The sequence below is a fragment of the Phalangium opilio genome, unplaced genomic scaffold (assembly GCF_054372755.1).
Source record: "Phalangium opilio isolate 3A_F unplaced genomic scaffold, DU_Popi_V2 ptg000105l_1, whole genome shotgun sequence".
Classification (NCBI taxonomy): domain Eukaryota; kingdom Metazoa; phylum Arthropoda; class Arachnida; order Opiliones; family Phalangiidae; genus Phalangium; species Phalangium opilio.
In genome coordinates, this window is record NW_028324207.1 from 8,513,282 (window position 1) to 8,536,541 (window position 23,260).

Sequence of the window (23,260 nt, forward strand, 5' to 3'; positions counted from 1 at the left end):
TTGTAGTAGAAACTCAGGAACAAATAAACCAAAGTATTATGTATCATTATAAGACATGAAATTTTCAGGCTCCACGTTTCTTTAAGCAATCGGTATTCCCTAATAGCGTCAACATTTGAACTGCAATTAAATCGGTTTGATCGCTAAGTCTACTTTAGTGACTTAGAAGGAACGACCTATCAGCCATGTAAAAGATACAACACAATGAATCAATAAAATATATTTTTCTCTCAAAATTTCAACAATGGAATTTCAAAAACAATTATTTTTAAAACAATTTTCTTATACACACAAATATAATTATTTTTACATAAAGCACATCTTATGGTTAATTTAACTAATTTTCCTATAAGTCATAAGGACCTTTTCCATCTGCCCAAGATACCCAAAGACCGTTGTGTAGCAGAGGGTCAGCGCTATAAGCCAAATCCGTATTGAGAGGAGGGTGGGCAGTCCGGTTGAAGCTTTCCAATAGGTCCAGCATCTGGTTATAAATCTAAGGAACACACACATACGTTAGTACATGAAATGCTGGTTGGAAAACAAGTACTATACAAGCAACTTAAAGAAAAACCAAATACTTGCGAAATAAGTAAACACAAACAATGTTTGTAAAGACAAAAAGTACTTGTAACTAAATGACAACTAAAACTCATAGACACGTAATTGCAAGTCATAGACACGTAATTGCAACTCATAGACACGTAATTGCAACTCATAGACACGTAATTGCAACTCATAGACACGTAATTGCAACTCATAGACACGTAATTGCAACTCATAGACACGTAATTGCAACTCATAGACACGTAATTGCAACTCATAGACACGTAATTGCAACTCAAAGACACGTAATTGCAACTCAAAGACACGTAATTGCAACTCAAAGACACGTAATTGCAACTCAAAGACACGTAATTGCAACTCAAAGACACGTAATTGCAACTCAAAGACACGTAATTGAAACTACATGACAAGTAATTAAGTAACTAGGACCAAAGTTCTTGTTGATCTATTAAAGGGAACCAATTTCTGTGATACTTTAAAGAAATCTGGCTCTAAAATGAAGTGAAAGTGGGACAACCGTATTATTCTAAACCAAACCTTAATGGGAATTAGTCTATTGAAAACTAGTGCTAGTACTTGTAAATTTAGTAAATATTATAAAGATGGTGTACATACTTGCGGGTTTTCACTGGCGATGTTCTTGTATTCACAAGGATCCTCCTCAATATTGAAGAGGCAAGGCGCCGCATTGGGATCACAATTGTACTTAGGATTCTTAGGTTTCTTTCCACATTCCACTTCGAATACATCCGGTATTAAGGTGAGAGTTTCGTCGTCGTAGAATTCTCTAAGAACCTCAGCCACTCTGGACCTGCTTCGGAAATTAGGGGGTGCCACGGCAGACCTGGCTGATGGACCGAACCACAGGTTTAAGTTTGAATCAGGTACGCTACCATAAAGAATCTTGTAATCGCCGACTCGGAGAGCACCCATCTTGTAGATAGGGTCAACATTGATAAGAGTGATGTTACGGGGAGATGGTTTGTTCTTAGAAAGTGCTTCCCACAAGTTGACACCGTCCAAGTAACTTGGTAGGTCTTCAACATTACCACCTATGATATAATAGACAGATATGTTTACTTATGAGCTTGATATGCATTGATTTATTAGACTAAGAAATGTGGAGGTTTGCTTAACGAAGACCCTGAACATTTTATAATCATGGGCCCTATACATCACAGAACTCAGAAGTGTGATCAATGCCATGGACATTGTTGTGATTTGCATCATTGTTGGAAGAAGATGGATATTCTCAGAACTTTTGGGCTAATGTTTGATGTAATTCAACATGTTTTTTAATTCGTAGCCTTTATCTCAGATCTCAAATTCTACTTAAACCAGAAAGTCCTTTGGTTGTTTCGATGTTTGGTCTATACGAACAGTTACAATTCCTTAACGAACATGATCAAACTGAATCGTTGATATCAGTAACACTAGGGAAATTCAATTTTTAGAAGTATTTTGGTTGAGTTCTTCTTAAGGGTGGGGCTTAAGGTAAACCTTAGTTCCTTAAGAACGTCTGATTGTAATTCTAGACCCCTAAGATTTTAGCTCTAAGAATTACACCTAATTGAACAACGTTTTATCTAACTTAAAAATTGAAAAACATAAGTTTCTAAAAACCACATCATGCAGATATTTCATAAGTGTGAGCCCAAAGACTTTTCAGTGTTTAGTGTCATGGGTCCATAAACCCCCGGGCAACGTCAGCAGCTAAGCTAATAGTCTTCAGCATTTCAAGGTTGGGTGAATAGTTTGAAGGTCTATTTACCAGCAGCGTGGTAGATTGTCGGCAACCAATCGGAGATATGCATCATCTGAGTGGACATTCGTCTCTTTTTCTGCAGAAGTGGACTCCAAATGAGTCCAACTCCACGAACGCCTCCTTCCCAGTTAGTGAACTTTTGACCTCTTAAAGGCCAGTTTGAACCGGCGTTCGAAGTAAACGTTTCCTGGTCAGCTCCATTGTCAGTCGTGAAACAAACGATAGTGTTTTCCAACATGTCTTTATCGGATAATGCCTTGAAAACACGTCCAACCGATTCGTCAATTGCGGTCACAGCACCTGCAAGAATAGCAACAAATACCGTTGTCAATAAATTGAAGAGTATCTGTCCTATGAAAAGTTATTTACTATAAATTCTAAAGGCAGTTAAATTTTCTACATGAAGCAAGTTTATGATATATTCAATCTTGAATACAAACTGCGCATGCGCAGTGCTACACAGCACGAATTGCTAATATAAATACAAAGTATTAATGGTAGCCCTCCATCGATGTATAGCGCAAGGGTTTTAGCACGATAGTGTGCACGTTGCAACCCAGCTAAAGTTATTGTGTTAATAATCAAGTTGTGTAATTCTTATAACCGAGTGGAACAGCTTATTTTGAGTATCGCTGTAGTACTTGTGAAATAAGATAAATCCTTCTTACTGCTAGATTTAAAAGTATATTCAGTGTTAGTACAGCAACATTTTACTAATTTAAATAAGTGTTCGTCTTATCTGTTCCACACTGTATAATAATACGCCTTAAACTTCGCAACGGAAAAATTTAGGCCAATATTACTGCGGTTTGACACATATCCTCTCAGTGACATAGTTCTTAAAATCCTGACACGCCGTAAAAGACCAAAGAATGAATTGAATCCAACCATGGCTTATGTCAAAAACTTAAACCTCTGCTTACTCTGCGAAAAAATGTTTTCTCGTTTAATCCCAACCGTGTACGAGGATATTTCGAAAAATCCTTCATATAAACCACGACAAAATACATATTTTGAAAGAACAAAATCTCACAGAGCCTAATCTTCCTATTTTTATATAACATATTCCCGAAAGTGCTTAAAAATATTCATTTGCACTCCCTAATAGCCGGACGGAAACCCATACGGAAAACAAAGCCCACCAAAATCGCCCTAAGTAAATGAGTGAAAAAAAATAATAATAGAGAAGTTAAGCAAACATTTTCTCAGAGGATAACAACTAACTCAATATATGTGTTCAGGAGCTGGGTGTACTTCCTAAAACTGGATCTATTTAATTGGGTGTAAATAGGTCTAACCTCTCGCCGAGGTTAGGGAAGAGAAACAATACTCCGCAACCAACAATAATAGCACTATTTAGTTCGCCTTGAACGCCAAGAAAAGGAATTTATTTGGCTGATTAACCTCTCTAATGAACGTATTAAGTTGAACCATAAGTAACATATTATCAAGAAGTATGCCTCTAAATTTAATGTGCTAATGAAGGTGCCAATGAATCAAAACTAGGTTTCATACAGGAATTCATTCCCAGTGTAAGGCAGAGGAAATGGGTATAAACAAGAAGTGTATAGTTAGTTTTTAGAGTTACTAATGATCCCGTTTTCAGGCAACAATCCCTATCATTGGAACATGATACCAAACCTTTGTTAAAAAGCGGAGGGGTCGAAAAGGAAAATTAAGTGATTTTTTGTCGACTCTTCTAGTAATTATAAGACCTATCTGCATAGTGAAACATCCAGAAAATACCTCCAAATTATTTAAAAATTCAAATTGGTTTGAGATTTCAAAGTCTTGAAATTAGCACCTTGGACCAATCACGTAACGCTGTGCCTTGTTATTAAGAAAATTCCTGTGGCAAGCTCTGTGTCCATTGCAACTTAGTGCGAGAGTTGTTAGGGCGCCATGTGACAATCATGGCATTGAGATTGCCAAAAAAAATTTGTTAACAAGAACGCAATTGGTCGGAGGTGCTAATTTCAAATTATCTTTGAAATCTCAAACTAATTGTAATTTTAAAATAATTCGGAGGTATTTCCGGAATGTTTCACTATGCAGATTCGTTTTATGATTAGTAGAAGAGTAGATGAAAAATTACAAGCCTCCGTTTAAGAACTTGAGCAATATGGAAAACAAATGATAGACTTATTTTGATCGTGATACTTATGATGAAACGTACCGGCAAACATTTGTCTGGTGTGATTCGAAATGAAGTCGAAACCTTCTGTGTACTTAGGAGGGGCCCGGACCGGTAATAGCCAGTTTCCTCTGTGGACGCCATGATGGGCCAAGTACAGATACAATGGCTACGAAGAGACAAAAAACTTGGTTATAAATTAAATATTGATATTCGAAATCGATATCGCGGAAACTCGGAAGAAAGGCTGACATATCAGATGTCGATCTAACCTTTGATTTATTGTGAGATCGAATGACTTCTTCCGCCTTTTCCGTATAAATATCGGTCAAGTATTCTTGTTGGCGATCCCGGACGATGTCAAAATTGTTCCTGAAGTCCAACCCGTCGAAAATTAAGCTGCAAAAATATATAGTTATTTTTGAAATCGCTTCAGTTGTTTCGGTAAGCGTGGTGAGTTAGGCCTAACGTTCAGCGATCAAACGCAAATAGAGATAAAACAAAGTTGGAGGTGTACAAGGGGTAGATTAAAGCTTCCAGAGTTACTCAGTATAAATTTATCTATTTTAAGTTGCATATAGCGTAGGATACGTGACGTCATAGGCGTAAATTTAGTCAAAGATGTTGACGCCATTGTTTCTATGTTTTGTTTTTTATGTGAAGATGGTGTTGTTATCGAGTTAAATTTCAAGTCCCAAAGAATTTGTTGAAGTTCGGTTTCTGGCTATATGATAAAACTAAGTGTTTTAAAAAAGACAATAATGAAGTTAAAGAAAATTGATGGGTTGCTATTGGTTTAATTTTCAACATAAATGGTAAGCCTTGGTCTTCACTTTGGAGCTCGCGCCATCTTTTATGTTTCAATGAAAATGGTTTGCCAGCGTTCTTTCAAGGAATTAGGCCTATCTGCAAAAATATGCGGAATTTTTTTTACGGTTCCTTGGAACTTTGGTCAATGAAAACCAGTCTTAAATCGGTTTGCCAGCCTACTAGCACTAAGTATGACCCTAACTATACTAGAGATGCTAGAGACTTAGTGAGAGCTAGTTGGAGAACGGCGCGAGAATTGACTATACACTATGTTTAACAGTCCATCTACCTGCTTGGTCTGTCCTAAGCCTTTGACAGCGCCTCACCAGGAGTCGATTTACGAGAATCTATGACCTACCTCAATCACTTCATGACAAACTCTCATTAACTAGTGACCTGGTGACCAACTTATGAAACATATCTTATAAACGGGAAAGTTACTATAGGTGGAGGAATGGTAAATATTCACGTCGCCTATCGGCCTCACTTTGTGATATTTCTATTTGCTTTTGGTGCAATTGACTTAGTACATGAAATCATAATGAAGACTTACGTTGCGTTTGCAGTATTATAGGGGGCGCCTTTAAACTCGGAACCTTTGTGGTTACTGAGTCCAGTATGAGTAAACATATCGGTGGATGAACCCCAGAATCCGTAATGACTTTCGAAACCTCTTCGTGTTGGTGTGTATTCCGAACGGTAAAATCCCAAATGCCACTGAAACAAATATGGAAAACAAACGTTATGGAAATCAAAGACAATCTTCGAACACACACTTTGGGAAAATGTTTTTCGAAGAAAGTTTGTTAAGACTTTATTTTTATCCTGAATTTATTACACAAGGACTGACAGAAATTCTTGGATGGTTCTTTAAGTCAAACTGAGTAAAGGCTCTTTCAGACGATGCAACGTTTTTGACTCAGCTCGATGGGTCAAAAAGTTGTATCAACTTGCCCAACTTTTGAAGGGAAAAGTGTAGTAAATCCTTCCTTTTCACACGACTAAACTTTTACCGCCAAATGGAGCTTTTTAAGCGCCACCTACCTTGGCACTTGCGAAAAAACCCGCGAAAAAGGCTTTTTTGTAATTCATTTTGATTGGCTTGAGAAATGAAAGGAAAAGTTTTCCTAGCCAACTCTTTTGGTGACTCAACTCATCCAGCGTCTATTCACACGATCCAACTAGTTGATTCAACTCGAGTTTACCCATCAAGCTGAGTCAAAAAGTTGGATCGTCTGAAAGAGCCTTAAGACTCGTCCTATATAAACAGATGATCCTAAAATGACAGACCCTTAAAAAGTAGTCTCCAAAACAAGGAAGTATTCTTAAATGCGAAACACTTGTTGTGTGGCTGATCAAATTGTTTTCCGATTTCACAATCAATTGCATAAGTCACGAATCGAGAGAAAACAAGCTTTATCAACTCTTAGCGGAATATTAAAAGCTAACATCGATAATGGAAATCCATACTATCCATATCCATGCTAATGCAAGCATTATAAAAAAGAAAGTATCTATGTTTTTCTGTCTTTCTGTTTGTTACGTTTTCACGGCTAAACCACTGAACTATAAGTTTATAAGATATGTTCCTTACGTTTGTCACAGATTACAAACTGGAGCTTGTCATGAAGTGACGTAGGTCATAGATTCTCGTAAAGCGACGCCTGGTGAGACGCTGCTGTCAAAGGCTTAGCACAGACTAAATAGGAAAGTGCGCTGCATAACCGAGTGAAGTACTTCAATTCTCCCTTGTCGTTCTCGAACGAGCTCGAGCTGTAAGTCTTAAGCATAACGAAGTCATACTTATGGAACATCTTATAAACTTATAGCTGAACTGATATTGAAGAAATTTTGTATAGAAGTAGCTCGAACCTTGGGGAAGAACAAGTTTTTGGCAACTTTTTTATCACCCCTTAGTGAAGATATTCAGAAAACATTGTTTAGAAATCTACTACTATGTATAATTCTTCTAAACTTTAAATACTCTAATACTATAAACTTCACCTATTCTTATCACATTTAAGTACTAATTAGACAAGGGCGAGGTCGTGGGTAATATCTAGTTAATTAAAAAACGGTGTAATATTAACCAATATAAAAGCAAGTATAATTCAGAATAGTCTGGGGGAAAGTTCGAACCTCGTGTAAGCAAATAAAACTCAAAGGGCTAATTTTCTAAAAATATAAAATTTGACAGGGACATTCACTGTAAATTTTCATCGGTGACATAATATGTCTCCCGAGGGAAAAAGAATTCCCTTTCATCATCGTTTCCGCCTCAATAATTCCGTTGTTTACTTCCAAGTATACAAAGTTTCCGCCCGAAGAAATTCGAAACTCAAACTCTCCCAAAAGAGTTTTATTAAGAGCATGGAAGCAGCTATTATCGAATCCATATTTTTAAGGGTTGTTTGAAAAGCATTACTTTGCCACGTTAACCACGTGGGTGCAAAATAAAGAAAAATAACTTAGGGTGACTTTTTCGTATTTCTTTTTGATGTACAAGCGCGAAATAAGGCCTCTATTTTTTATTTACAATCTTTCGTCTACTTTTCTCTATTCCTTAGAACTAAATTGTATTGCCTTTCAATGAAATGCCTGAAATCTGAAGTAAGATAAGGGGCTAGAAGTACTGAGGTAACCAAATTCTTCGCTTGGCGAAAGTGAATATTCTTGATAACACATCAACGGTTGGCCCTCTGGTAACGGTTTCTGAATTTTCCCTCCAAAACGTGAGACGCTCGTGGCATTAGACGGCCGAACTAGATTCAAGCACCCTCTTCGTCCGTGTACATCCCCGGTTTTAGGTTGAGGGGAAGGGGGTAGGAATTTTGTTTTTTGGAACTCGATCAATTTTTTTCTCTCTAGTGTAGACACTCGCGATGGAAGCGGCGAATAAAATCCTCGAATTTGTTCACTATTGCCAGGATCTATTACCAATGCTAGAGCACTTTATTTCTAGGCCCCTATTATACTTCTGCTGAAATTTATTTAATGTAAGTTCTTTTCAGTCTTAAAGGGATAGTAGTGTTTAATTTCAATTAATAAACAATATCTCTCATGGAACTTGTTAACCTTTAACTTGTATGATAACTCAATGAGTAGGTTGTCTATCAGATTTTTTTTTTTTTTTTTGAAAAAAAATTAAAACGTTTCTATCCAAAATTTGATGTTCAATTTATATGCCTTTCAATTCGTATAGCGCGAACACTAACAAAATGGGGTAAAAATTTAAAAACTCACTTTTCCAACCATCTTGGCTGTGTATCCCAGGTCCCTCATGTATTGAGGAAAGATCCTGAAATCCAAAGGTAGAGCCCATGGTCCTGCATCGTCTATGACGCTGTTTTGTAGACCTTCATAGAAACAAGAAATAAACAAAATAAGTCATAACATTACATAATATCTAAGAAACTTTCATCCAACTGAAACTCGAGTATTCTCACAGAATTTTAAAGGAACCAGTTCAAAGGTACGTGGTTCACAAAAATGTATTTCCTTGAAGCTACATGAAATCTTTTTGGATCCCCATAACGTGTTGCGTCGCAAGAAAACCAGGAGATCAATACCAGACTCTATTTTACCCCCCAATTTTGAATAAACAGCAATGGTAGTATGGTATTAGGGATAGATCTAATTTTAGAAGTAGGAATGGAGAACGGTTAGTATTTACTTCAGTCCGACTCATAGCCCACCCAGTATAGAGCCCCTCCTTGTAACACGTAACGACACTTTTAAATTATCTTATTGGCTCACTTAAACTACGTTTTGATGACGTTGCTGACGGGGACGGCGAAAATTAGGTAATTACTTTTTACCTCTGTCGCTATGACCCGACTCTTCTTTCATACCCCTCCGTCACGCGCCCAGATTACTCTGTTCTCCATTCCTACTTCTAAAACTAAATATATCCCTGATGGTATCATACTTCTTGTTTAATGTACTTATGAGTATGAGTAAAGTAATAGTTTAAATTTAGAAAGATGGACGTGGTTTAGTGGAGAAAAATTAAACTATTTATTTCAATTATAACTATAATAAATCATTTTAGTTTTCTTCATTGAAACTGTGCATCTTCTTTCATTTAAAATAAGCCCAATATATTAAGGCACGAATCACATTTCACCCAACGCTACTTTCTTTAGTATGAGTTTAAACATTGTGTATTCTTATGCCTTTCAAATCTAGTACGCTTGAACAAAACTGTGGCGATAGATCAAAATTGTAAAAGAAAATCAAGACTACATTGGCCAAAACAAAAACAAAAAACTATCATAAATATCGACAAAACTGAGGTGAAAGGGGAACCTTACTATCCAGGTAATAGCCATTCACTCCATTTTCCCAAGGAGGCACAACTTAAAAATATCACCAGGAAGGAGTGAGATACAAGACATTAATTACAAAGTTATGTTTAAGCAAATTTTTTCAATAGCGGTGAATGTTGTATAATTGAAAATTAATAACAAATCATAGATTTGTAAATATACTCTTGTATTATTGATCCCCTGCTAGGCTTCAAATGCACGTTACACTAGAATATGTGAGAAGGCTTTCTATTGAGTTGTAACTAGCTAGGTCACGCATGGACAAAGCAATACTGAAGGACGGATGCCAGAGGGAGAAAGTTGAAAAATACTTGTTAATTCGCCTTCTAGCGGCAGAAAGTAGCAGAGAGGAGAGTGGGGGCATATGGGGGAATCAACGTTCTAAAGAGGGAAGCAGATAACGTCTTATTTTGTCTAGATGGCGATAGCTTTTTCCGCGATTTGACTCAGTATTTTTCATAACCCCCCCCCCTCCATTTTGGGGCTGAAAAGGGGGAAATAAGCTTAACATTGGTTGTTTAGTAGCTTAATATGGGGTTCTATTGGCTGCCATCGGTCCTTCAGTATTGGTTCGTGCATGGGTCACGCGGGGAAAAGGAACTTTCAGGAGAATCCTGAGTGGTGAGTTTGAAATTTCACCCATGCGCAGAGAGATAAAATGCGAATTTAAACCTCATTCGCTAAGGTTGGGGAGTTACAAGTCATATCTTTACTTATCTCCTTAACGATCGCCTTCTACTCCCCCTCTTTATACCCACTTTGGTGAACTACCTTGTGGATGGTAAGATAATCTATAATATGTAGTATCAGAAGTAAGACAAGGGACTAGAAGCAAAGTGCTCTGGCATTGGTGGTAATAGATCCTGGCCCTAGTGAACACATTTGAGGATTTTATGCCGCTTCCATCCCTGCGCCTACACTAGAGAGAAAAAAATTGGTCGAGTTCCAAAAACATTTCCTACCCCCTCCCCTGAACCTAAAGCTGCAGAACACGGACGAAGCGGGTGCTTGAATCTAGTTCGGCTGTCTACCGCCACGAGCCTAGATCACGTTTTGGGGGGAAAATTCAGAAACCGCTACCAGAGGGACAACCGTTGGTGTCTTATCAAGAATATTCACTTTCGCCAAGTGAAGAATTTGGTTACCTCGATCTTACTTCTGGTAGTAGTCGTAGATGAACTTTGTCTAAGAACGATTTATTCCAGGAATAAGTGGATATTCGTGTTCACTTTGATTAGAGGGTACGACACGGTATGGGGGAAAGGCGAGCACTCAAAATATAGTCCCCTTCACTCGAGTAACTCATTGTCAAATACCGGAATATGTAGCAACCACTGACTTGAAATTGCGACTCCTTTGAAAACTAAGTAAGGTTATAATTCTTTTAGGTTAAAGAAAGCTCTTTAAAAACATTTTGGTCGAAAGAATTCCGAATCCTCAATTCCCAAATCTCATAGTACCATAAGTAAATGTTACTAATATAAAATAAGTCAATCGCTTTTACCCAAACGCTGCGTCACGACGCGTTATATGAAAACTGTAACGCAATGTTTTCAGATCATGTTTTTGCAGTGAAAATTTTAAATAAGGGTTTCATATGCACAACTTATATATTATTCTTATATACTGTTGATTGAGGAAAGTGGTTTAATTGTTTGTTCTTTATAGGTGGCCCCAATTAGTTAATGTCCTAATTTGATTTACCAAACTGCGTGGTTAATATTGGTAACCCCAGGGAAATTAAGGTTCGTTAGATGTAATTTAGTGGTTGGGTTCTTATAAAGGTCGGGTCGGAGACGAACCTCAATTCATTACATTAAGTCTGTTAAAAACCATGCTATTTTAGATACCTAACATTGCAATAGTAGTAGTTTAGGAATAACTACTATTTAAAGGAATAGCGACGTGGTTTAAAAATGATCTCAAAGCTAAAGAAAACCTTACTTGTTTGAGAGTTTAAACTCTTCTGATTCCAAAATATGCTTGATAAATATTTAAATATGAGGGAAAACACAGAAAGAACACTTCCAAAACGTGAAATTTAGGAGCAAAAGCAAATTTGCGGAGAAGATATTTGGCGGGTTTTTTCCTTGATACGTCACTCACGGCATCTCGCGGAAAAGCCAAGCGCCTGATACTCCCGAGTCTACTAATGCCGCGCGAATCTGAATAAAATAGGCTTAAAGCGGCGCGGTGACACTAGCAGGCGTCACGTGAGCGACATCTAGAGCGAAAATTTCTCCTTACTACGTCATCAAATGAAACAAAATTTTAATTAGGCTTTTTCCAATCACAATACTTTGATTGCAATTTTATAAATTGCTACGAAATCAAATACAAAAGTAAACATATAATAATAAACTATACTTTTCAAGGATTTTTTCCCATTATAATTTTGTGGATAACAAAAATTATGTCTCTAACACTTTAAGCATATTTTATTGAAATTGAAAGTCGCAAAAACAATTGCAGATTACGGGTGGGGTTAACGGCTACATAGAGTTTAGTCTTAGTGTCTTCAATCATAAACCGAAAAATCTTTCGGATTACCACTCTATTAAAAAAAAACCGGGTAACGCCGGGTAGCATAGCAAGTAAATTTCAAACAAAACCTCTATAAATAAAATATTACATTTATCTTTGCCGTAAAATTGTCGATCTTAACCTAAACGAGATCTTTGACTTATGTAAGCAAAGGTTAGGAAATTCGCAGAAATTTATTCCGATATCGAAAATTTTTCTGGAGGCTATTCAGCTCGAAAGAATAACCAGAGAAAAATGGTTTTATTTTATCGATGAAAAAAAAAGGAATACGTCTAATGGATTTCCGAAGATTGCCTCCAAAGGATTATTTAAAGTCAAGATTTGCCAACTTAAAACATACAGGGTGTTCCAAAAACGGTGGTACAGTGAGTTCTATGAGCTATTTTGAGTCGAAAAGGTAACTTCTCTGCAGTGGCTTGCGAGTACTCGGTTCGATTATGGAGCCGAGTACTCGATTTGATACTCGATAACGAGAAACGTTCGAGTAGCTTTTCAACTTCTTAAATACTCCACAAATACTCGAATCCAATTGGGGCTTATAACTATAGCAGACGATGTGTTCATGAGCATTTATTTTGAAATTTACCTCTTTAAGGTTTAATTGTTCATTAATAATCATTCAAACTTGCAACAAGAAGTTATATCTAGTTAACTAGGGAGAAGGTATAAATTCGCCTCATTTCCAGCTCTTTATCTGCAGTCCAAACGTAGGTCCGGACGGAGTTAATCCCCGCCTCTAAATTACAACCAGCATCTCATTGGTTCTTGAAGACACACGTCAGCGCGACGACGCGAGTGACGAAAATTACAGTCATATTTTCGACTGAGGAGAGGCGAAATAGCCTGCCGCCTCCTTTTACTTCCCCCCTTGTATTTTGAAAAGGGGGACTGGGACTATGGCACGCGAATACTTAGGCATAGATATCCCTTCTACCTAGTGAACTAGATATCCCTTCTTGCAGTAAGATACTAGATAACCGAACATCGTTTTTCTCTAGAAATTTGCTCGATAAATACTCAAAAATATTACCTAATCTAAATACTCGATACTGGATATGAAATTTTTGGACACTCGGACTCCAACGGAACTCACGCCACTGCTTCTCTGACATTTTTTCCTAAGGGTCACTTCAAGCCTCTTTTAATTAGATTGTTTTAGGAATGGTCCCTTAATTAATTTAGCATTGTCTTTCAGTTGCTTACGTAAATTTAAGGGGCCATCCGTCAAATACTCCGACGTTCATAACTGTCCAGAGTCTTAGTTACGGTAAGATCATGTCATTGAACATTTTCGAGTCAAAATCGCCAATAGAACATACTGTGATTCGAGGGTCGTACCAAACATTTTGACACACCCGGTATGTATGAGCAAATTTTAGGTCACCCAAGTAAGAATAAAGTAGCGTTATGAATTTGAGTTCAGAACTCGAAAAAATTCGTTAAATTCTTTGCCTGGGGGTTGTGAATATTCAAAGAGGCAGTTATTTTTAAAAGGGAATCTTTGCCTATATATAACAAACTCAAAAAGAATATCTTAAGACGATTTTGAATATTTATAATTAAACTGACTTAAATAAAAAATCGATAGCTCTTAAATTTCAAGTAGGAATAAAACAATTTTAATTATAGCGGTGGACTGTAAGACAGAGGGATGCAGCTATTTGGGGTAGAGAATATTAGATGAGACTAAAAACGGTTAATTTTTTTAACTGGAACAGAATGTTGGACAAATATTTATTTCTATAGTGGCGCTTGCTAAAGTAGGCCTACGTATTCGTAAGGTAGAAAATTATTCTTTAGTTTGATTTGGCCGACGTTTGTGAGTGATTGACTCGTTTCTAATCAATTGGTTGCAAATTGAAATTCATTTGATTAAATCACACAACATAAATCGAAACTTTCAATACATAAATCTTGCTAAAAAGCGTAACAAATTGGTGGAAATAGAACCATTTAAATTGATGTTATAAGAAATGAGTAGATTTTAGAATATTAAAGCATTTATATTATATACTATATATATTATGGTATTTACTGTATATATTATATATATTTTGGTATATATTATATATATTATGGTATATATTAAATATAATATGGTATATACTGTATATATTATATATATTATGGTATATATTATATATTATGGTATATATTATATATTATGGTATATACTGTATATATTATATATATTATGGTATATACTGTATATATTATATAGTATATAGTATATATTTTAATATACGCTATATATATTATAATATACGCTGTATATATTATAATATACGCTGTATATATTATAATATACACTATATGTATTATAATATACACTATATATTATAATAAATACTATATACCATATTATATACATATACTGACTTGATTTGCAAATATTCAGATTTCGAACTAAAAACCTGTTTACATTATATGGTTGCTTTTAGAACCGTTTCAATGGTTTCAGAGATTACATACAAACTAATTTTACATCTTTATAATAATACAGAAATAGAAGCAGCTAAGTATTATACTGATTGTTAATATGTTGCTTACTAAAATAATTCGTGTTCCTTAACTAAATACTGTGAGTGAACTCAATAGCTAAACTACCATACGCAACATTTGATCCATTATTTAATTAAGTCGTTAACTGAAATAATAGCAGTTATCAATTATAGGTATCACCGGGGGTTTCCCCGCACCCGCTAATCTTTTTCATTATATTCGACCTTGCAACAGGCATTGCGTTGCGTCGTGCCGTGTCGAACTCCGATTATATTCTAGAAATAGCTTATTCCCCAAAGGGCAAAAAAAAATGTGTCACGGTAGAAAGAACGCGGAATAGGAGTCGGAACTACTAATAAAACAATTCTCTAACCTAACCGCGACAAGAGTTGTTTTCATACTCAAATTGAATGCTAATAAGGTAGCGTGCGTGATCCATGTTTTGCAACTTTATATCTCTGGTTTTAGCCTCACCCTATCGTATATGGTGGGCTACTAGATTCAACCTGGTCGTAGAAGAAGATGATGTGGTTTTTGTTCATGTTCTTGTTCGTTTTCTCAAAAAGCAGGCACATTCAAACGAATGCTAATAATTTGGCGTGTGTGACACATGCTTTGCGGCTTTTATCTTTGCTTTTAAGATACGCCATATTTTATAAGGTGGGCTACTAGTTTTTATCTGGTCGTATTAGAAGATGATGATGATGATGATGATGTGGTTTTTGTTTCTGTTGTTGTTCTTAAAATGCTGCAAACACTCAAATTGAATGCTAATAAGGGGATGTGAGTTATAGGTGTATTTGCGGCTATACATCTCTGGTTTTTAGACAAGCCCTATTGTATTAGGTGGGCTACTAGATTGAACCTGGTCGTATTAGAAGATGATGATGATGATGATGATGATGATGATGTAATTGTTGTTGATGTTGTTGTTCATTTTAAAATGGTGATACACTCAAATTGAATGCTGATAATTTGGCGTGCGTGATCCATCTTTTCCGGCTTTTTATCTATGCTTTTAAGAAACGCCCTATAGTATAAGGTGGGCTACTAGTTTAAACCTGGTCGTAGGAGATGATGATCATGTTGTTGTTTCTGGCCACATCGTATATACGATGGGCTATTAGTTTGACCTGGTGTGTAGAAGAAGAAGAAGAATATGATGATAGCGAGAGTACGTAAACGATGTGGCTTAATTATGGGCTAGACCATCTTGTTGTTCTTCTTATAATGTTGGCACACATAAATTGAATGCTAATATGAGGATGTGAATTACGCATGTTCCTGCGACTTTATAAATCTGGTTTCGTTTTTAAAAATGGATACTATAGTTTTGAACCTTGTCGTAAATGATGATGTAGATTTGGTTGTTGTTAAAATAATTTCGGTATAGAGGGGACAACTTTGTAAGAGAGAATACTTTTTGCCCCCGGATGGGGGATATCACTAAGGTAAGAGATAGAGGGTTGTGACGTTGCCATACATGGGAAAGAAATTACTCTATTGGTACACCCAAATTGAATGTTAATAATGGGGAGCATAAGAGTTTTTCACGTAGATGTAAACCAATTGAAGTTAGGTTTGCATTTCACTAGATGAAACTTAGTTTGGGGGAAAAATCGATGCAACTACGTTGTTGCTTTGCGACACGGTAAAGGGTGAAGAAGGGTTAGACAGTATATTAAACGAAATAAATGAACACTTACCAGTTGAAGCTGGGTACATTCCAGTCATGAGAGACGCGCGGGATGGTGTACATAGAGGAGTCACGTAGTAATTGTTCAGTATAATTCCTGATGAAAAGACAATACAAACAACATGACGACTTTAATTATCAACATGTCAAAAATTTCATTAAAAAAATAAATATTCTTTGTCACGCGTCAGATTAAAAACTTCAAAACAAGGCGTAACGAATTTTTCTAATTTGTATGCTAAAAAGTGTAAACAGGCGTTTCTAAAGTGACAGTGAATTATTTGAAAACAATAGTCAGTTGCAGTATTAAAAGGCACATAAACTGTCATTGGAAAGCCGCGTTTTCAATAGAATTAATGATACTTTTAAGACTGCAGCCGACAACTATCGAGGGGCAGGTTTTTCTAATGGGGTGGTAGGCTTGAAGTAAAGTGGGTTCTATTTGTGATTTTGAGTCGAAAAAGCTCAGTAACAGATGCATAGACTTCAAATAATTTTGATTGTAAGCAAACTCACCGTCAGCTCCCAAAGCGTCAAGATTTGGCGTTGGTATTTCAGTCTCTCCGTGGAAAGCCACGTCATTCCATCCCTAGAATCAAATTTAAAAATATATTTAGATTTATGTTTTAATTTTGAAAAAAAAAGGTCAAGTTTGTAGAAATTTTTTAATAAGGTAAATAAATAAAGGACCAATAATTTTTCTCAGAAATTCTTTCCCGACCATGTACAGAATTACTTCTACGACTCCGACGTGGGGAATTTCTAAAAGCTAGGACTATGAACCAAATTTCTCGAAAACTACTATTCTACGACTACGAACCTAATTTCTATGAAACTACTATTATTACAATTACAAACCGAATTTCTAAAAAAAAACTACTATGCTACAACTATAAACCGAATTTCTGTAAAACTACTATTCTGCGACTATCAAACCGGATTTCTAGAAAACTACTACTCTACAACTACAAACCAAATATCTAGAAAACTACTATTATTACAATTACGAACCGAATTTCTATAAAAAACTACTATGCTACAACTACAAACCGAATTTCTATCAAAAAAACTACTATGCTACAACTACAAACCGAATTTCTATAAAAAAAACTACTATGCTACAACTACAAACCGAATTTCTATAAAACTACTATTCTACGACTACGAACCTATCTTGCAATTCTCCGACTATTTACAGGACTTCCAATTTCCTGACTTTTTACCGGACCTATAATTCCCCACCGCATACCGGACCTCTAATTCCTCTACCAAGTACAGGAGCTGGGATTCCCCTACCAGATATTTGTCCGACAAACAGTTTATATTTCGGACAATAATCCTTAACCATATACGAGTCGCGCTAACTAGGACTTTCCCAGTTTAAAGAATGACAAACACAGAGCAGCAAAGTCTACATTAAAAGCGGAAGGGCAATTCTATTTTAAGTTCAGGGTTCAAAAACAATTTAAAAAAAACCAACCCAACGGGTTTTATTGAGTTCGAGTTTTATTGGGGTTTTTTATCTTTAGCAGTTTTGTGCATTGTTGAAGTTGGTATTAAAAAAAACTCAAAATGTTTCATAAAAAATTATAAATATTATAAAATGTTACTCTTGAAGTTGAAACAACAAATATCTTATACTATCTTTAAAATAAAATTATTCTTGAATTCAAATTCATAAAAATTTAAGATCTTAGTGATGAGTTTTATTTAGTGGGTTTTTATGGTGGGTAAAAACCAATAAAACCCGGGGTATTTTTTGGGGGGTGGGGCTGGGTTTTTTTTAATTCGAAAACTGTTTAAGTTAGAACATAAACACGGGTAATAAAATTTCAAATTGCACTTACCAGATCATCGGCAACAATGAATATGACATTCGGTGGATTTTTGGCTGCTTTTTTTCGTGCATGCTTTTTAGCGGCCCAAGACGAATGACTGATAATGACCAAAACCAAGAGAGTGAACAGAACGCGTTCCCAAAACGAACTGGACATCGTAGAATCTACCGAGATACGAAGTAGTATAACGTTAGATCGAGTCTGAGAGCATAATAAACTTTACGGTTTATCTACGACGTTTTGTAAATGTAACAAACAAGCATAAACTAGACAGATGACGATTAAGCCTATTCGTTCAAAATGCTTTTTCCCGTACGGAGAGGTTTTTACTCCAACTCATTTAAGGTAAAGTAAAATAGGGCCGTACTTTTAGGACTCTTTCATGTACCTGTATGTTATAATTGTGAACAGATGTTCTTGCATGCATTGTTTAAGCATGTGCTAACCATTCTGTTCTAATTTGAGACAATTTTCCGATTATTATTAATATTCTTTTAAATACCCTATTGTTGGTTTTACAAAACTACCCTGACTATAAATATTTTTCTACAAAAATATTATTTTCTTCTATTTTCTAAAATTGTTTAGAGAATTTCCTCAATAAATGTTAAACATTTTTTCTAATTTCTAATAATTCCTCAAACTGAATAAATATTGTAATTAAAAATTACCAGACTATTTATCCCTTGAACTAATACTATATTCTTTAGTATTTTCTAAATCAACATAGACTACTTCCTGAATAAATAGTCCATTCTTTATTAATATGTAAAAATTATCTATATTTCCGAACCAGAATGATTAATGACGAACCGGAATAGTTAATTTCAAAACGAAATGGTTAATTTCGAACCGGAATAATTAATTTCAAAACGGAATAGTTAACTTCAAACCGGAATAACTAATTTCGAACAAGAATAATTAATTTCGAACAAGAATAATTAATTTCGAACAAGAATAATTAATTTCGAACAAGAATAATTAATTTCGAACAAGAATAATTAATTTCGAACAAGAATTATTAATTTCGAACAAGAATAATTAATTTTGAACCAGAATATCTACTTTTGAACCACAATATCTAATTTTGAACCAGAATATCCAATTTTGAACCAGAATATCTAATTTTGAACCAGAATAACTAATTTCGAACAAGAATAATTAATTTCGATCAAGAATAACTAATTTCGAACCAGAATAATTAATTTCGAACCAGAATGATTAATTTCGAACCAGAATAATGAATTTCAAAACGGAATATCTAATTTTGAACCAGAATAATTAATTTCAAATCGGAATATCTAATTTCGAACCAGAATAACTAATTTCGAACCAGAATAATTAATTTCAAACCAGACTAGTCAAATTTGTACCTAATAATTGCTTTAGTACCTAACTAATAAAAATAAAATTTGTAAAAACGCCTATTTGTTAGTTCCATGAAGATACCATCTTTTTAACTAACATATTCAAGTATGAAATGGATAACACAACATTAAAGTTCTAAGTGATTTAAATTTAAAATAAAATAAAATACTTGAACGTTATCAAGCCAAAAAAATAAATAACTCTGCAGCGAAATTAACAATAAAATGGTTCCAAAATTAATTAAAGTTAAACTATGTCATAAAATGGTTCCAAAATTAATTAAAGTTAAACTATGTCATAAAATGGTTCCAAAATTAATTAAAGTTAAACTATGTCATAAAATGGTTCCAAAATTAATTAAAGTTAAACTATGTCATAAAATGGTTCCAAAATTAATCAAAGTTAAGCTATGTCATAAAATGGTTCCAAAATTAATCAAAGTTAAACTATGTCATAAAATGGTTCCAAAATTAATCCTTAAAAAATATTTGCAGTTAAATAAATGGACTCCTTACCTCTTCAGTGGCTTCAACTGCGAATCGGTGTCGTTTAGTCTGTCTCTTTATGGGTTGTTCGGACGGAGAGAGTGGGACATTCAACAGCGGGACAATTGAACTAAATAACGCGTCTTATCTCGCTTTCAATGGCAAAAGTCCTCCGTCAATAGCACTAATTACAAGCGACAAACCATTGTTGTAATAAAATCATAAGCACCTCCATAGATAGACTAATTTTACGTGGTGTTTTTTAATTCAATCACATTTACGTCAAATTATTTTTCGACGATAAAACTGCCAGGCGTATCGGCCCGTGACACATAATAACACCGAAACAAAGGCTAATTTAAAATGGAACATTTACGTAAAAGGTTTTAAGGCCTATAAACAAGCGAGTAAATTGGTTTGAGTAGGAGTTTGTGCCATTTCACCAATAATCTTTAACTTTAACTGTAGGCTATACCAGAAGGGAATATTCCCTTCTGGCTATACTAAACCATGTTTTCATTTAGTTTTGGTGTAACCGTTTTCCCTACGAAGCTAAGAGGAGTTACTCTTAAAGCAAGTCTCGGCTCTGGTTCAGTTTAAGCAAATGCCACTAGATGCTCCCATAATCATGGGGTGGAGTTGACTGGCCCTCCAAGCTTCGCAAAGGGTAGTCTCAGCTTCGCCCTCATGAACGAGTTCTGATTGGATCCCGCCTTTGCCAAGTTAAAATTGGTGTGTAGAAGATCAGTTAAAATTGGTGTGTAGAAGATCAGTTAAAATTGGTGTGTAGAAGATCAGTTAAAATTGGTGTGTAGAAGATCAGTTAAAATTGGTGTGTAGAAGATCAGTTAAAATTGGTGTGTAGAAGATCAGTTAAAATTGGTGTGTATAAGATCAGTTAAAATTGGTGTGTATAAGATCAGTTAAAATTGGTGTGTAGAAGATCAGTTAAAATTGGTGTGTAGAAGATCAGTTAAAATTGGTGTGTAGAAGATCAGTTAAAATTTGTGTGTAGAAGATCAGTTAAAATTGGTGTGTAGAAGATCAGTTAAAATTGGTGTGTAGAAGATCAGTTAAAATTGGTGTGTAGAAGATCAGTTAAAATTGGTGTGTAGAAGATCATTTAAAATTGGTGTGTAAAAGATCAGTTAAAATTGGTGTATAGAAGATCAGTGAAAAATGATAGAGGTGCCGACATTTGCTTAATGTGGTATGCAAGCTCTAATAAAGGTTTTTCCAATCCGTTATTACAACCTTCAATAAAATGGTATCCATCAAGAAATGTTTCAAAAACTTTTTGGTAAACTTTAGGTTGAAGATGCCAACGCCATCTTTAAAAATGGCGATCAAAAGTAAAAAAAAAATTTCGGAGCATAACTGTTAGAAACTGCACTTAAAGGTACTGTAACGTAGGCATCGGCAAGTGGGTACAAATTATTAGAAATTTATAACAGCACCTTGTGACGCCAAGATACAAAGCTCCACATGGACTGGGACTGGACACCTAGCCTTTGTTTTACGCGAGACTGCGGTGCCGATTCCCCAAAGTGAAGTGGTAGTTTTCGAAATAAAGTTTATTTCAACCACGCCTTCCCTCAGTCACGTTTCAAATAATTTTTCCCACCCGTCGATGCCTGTTTTACAGTCCCTTTAAATTACTATAAAAAATAACCGGGGGGAAAATCTGAATATCTAAATGCTTAAGATGGGAGGGTTAAAATGATAATCATGTGATTTTTAATTGATTCTTCTGCTTAGTAATTTGAAGACCCATCTACATATTGAAACATACAGTTGGCCAATGGAATATTACTTGGAGAATTAAATACATTCCTGTCAATTGATATTGCATGCTACATAAGGGTGAAAACCACCGACTCAAAACTAACCATAGCATGTTTTCAAGTTTAAACTCGGCGTTAAGAGTAAAATAAGCAGTAATTTGTTCTATAATTAAACCATAACGTCACGCTATTATAAACACTCGGAAACTCTACCGGAATACGTACGCTTCGTTGAATTACCCTCAAATTGAAAACTTAATTCTAGACATGGTTATACACTAATTACATAGTATTATGCATAAACACATACTCAAGCGGCACTTTATAAACGCACGCTACTTTCTCTCTAATGAGATCTAATATTAGGTATTAATACGCCTTAACTTTCATGGTACTTGGACAAGAGATTAGATATTAAAGGGAATGAGAAGCTACGCTTGAAAAACCTCTGATTTATATAACAAAAGATAGAATTAATTTCTGTGAATTCAAAAATATCAAGCTTTTAATTCTCCGATTTCTTGTTATTTGGCAATATGCATTTGAAAATGCTTCAGATGAAATGATTTGAAATCCATCTTTCATGAAAGACTAAAACGTTTCCCTGTAGGCTGACGTCACAGATATATTTTCCACGTGAGATGGTGCCACTCTCTCCGCTATCAGACCCAGAGTTTAGACTGGCGAGAAGCTCGAGACGAGTATAGGATTCCCGCGCTTTTTTCCCCTCACGTCATAGTGATGCCATAAAACGGGCGAACAAGCTCGACAAGACAAAATTTTTGATTTATCGAAACTGAGTTTTCGTGATTTTTCAATGGATTTTAAAAATAGAAACTTTGGTTCAATTACATTAAAAACTTGATATTTTGAAAGTAGAGACTTGAAAGTGTAACACAATACTACTTTCGTGGTAAAATATGATATGAAATTGTAAATTCGTATACCCTTTAAGAGGGATGGGTAAGCTGAGGAGATGTGGAAGCTTTACCATTGTCATGCGCAGCAAGGTTCGACTGGACATTTTAGGTTGTACCATACCTTTCAATTCCAAATACTACATAGTTTGATGTGGGTTCACGGTTCAACAATACACTCGTTTTAGGTAATAAATGCCCATGAATTAAAACTAACCTTTATCTCGGCTTGGAAACCCCGCGAGGTTTCACCTTCGAATATGACCTAAAACAAACACGCAGTAATTGCGAAGACTTTGTCTAGAATGTAGGTTAGTGTAATTGTTTCAGGCAAGTAGGGCATACATACTTTACTGTTAAATCGCCTATGATAAATCCTTTGTAAATGTCGTTTGTAAAATAGTATATGTCAGAAATTAAATAATCCGCTAAGTCCGTTAGTAATGAAACCGTCTCTCATTTTAATACAGATGAAATTATGCTTTCAAACTGTCAGTTTTTATAAATGGAGCCTGTGAATTT

The 23,260-nt window shown here is 35.3% G+C and overlaps 1 protein-coding gene and 1 long non-coding RNA gene across 2 annotated transcripts; one reads left to right on the forward strand and one right to left on the reverse strand.

Moving 5' to 3' along the window:
• Positions 1-295: 295 nt before the first annotated feature.
• Positions 296-18,838, reverse strand: LOC149629827 (arylsulfatase B-like). The gene is made up of 11 exons (XM_089851515.1): positions 18,573-18,838; positions 18,194-18,348; positions 16,863-16,935; positions 16,357-16,443; positions 8,520-8,632; positions 5,830-5,993; positions 4,739-4,865; positions 4,509-4,635; positions 2,339-2,632; positions 1,183-1,619; positions 296-496 (listed from the first exon to the last, which is right to left on the reverse strand). The coding sequence occupies exons 2-11, from the start codon at positions 18,338-18,340 to the stop codon at positions 347-349; spliced, it is 1,719 nt and encodes a 572-aa protein (XP_089707641.1). The 5' UTR covers positions 18,341-18,348; positions 18,573-18,838; the 3' UTR covers positions 296-346.
• On the forward strand, positions 18,277-21,284 carry LOC149629828 (uncharacterized). Its single transcript, XR_016374360.1, has 2 exons — positions 18,277-18,529; positions 20,047-21,284. It is a non-coding gene; the product is annotated as an uncharacterized LOC149629828 (long non-coding RNA).
• Positions 21,285-23,260: the final 1,976 nt, after the last annotated feature.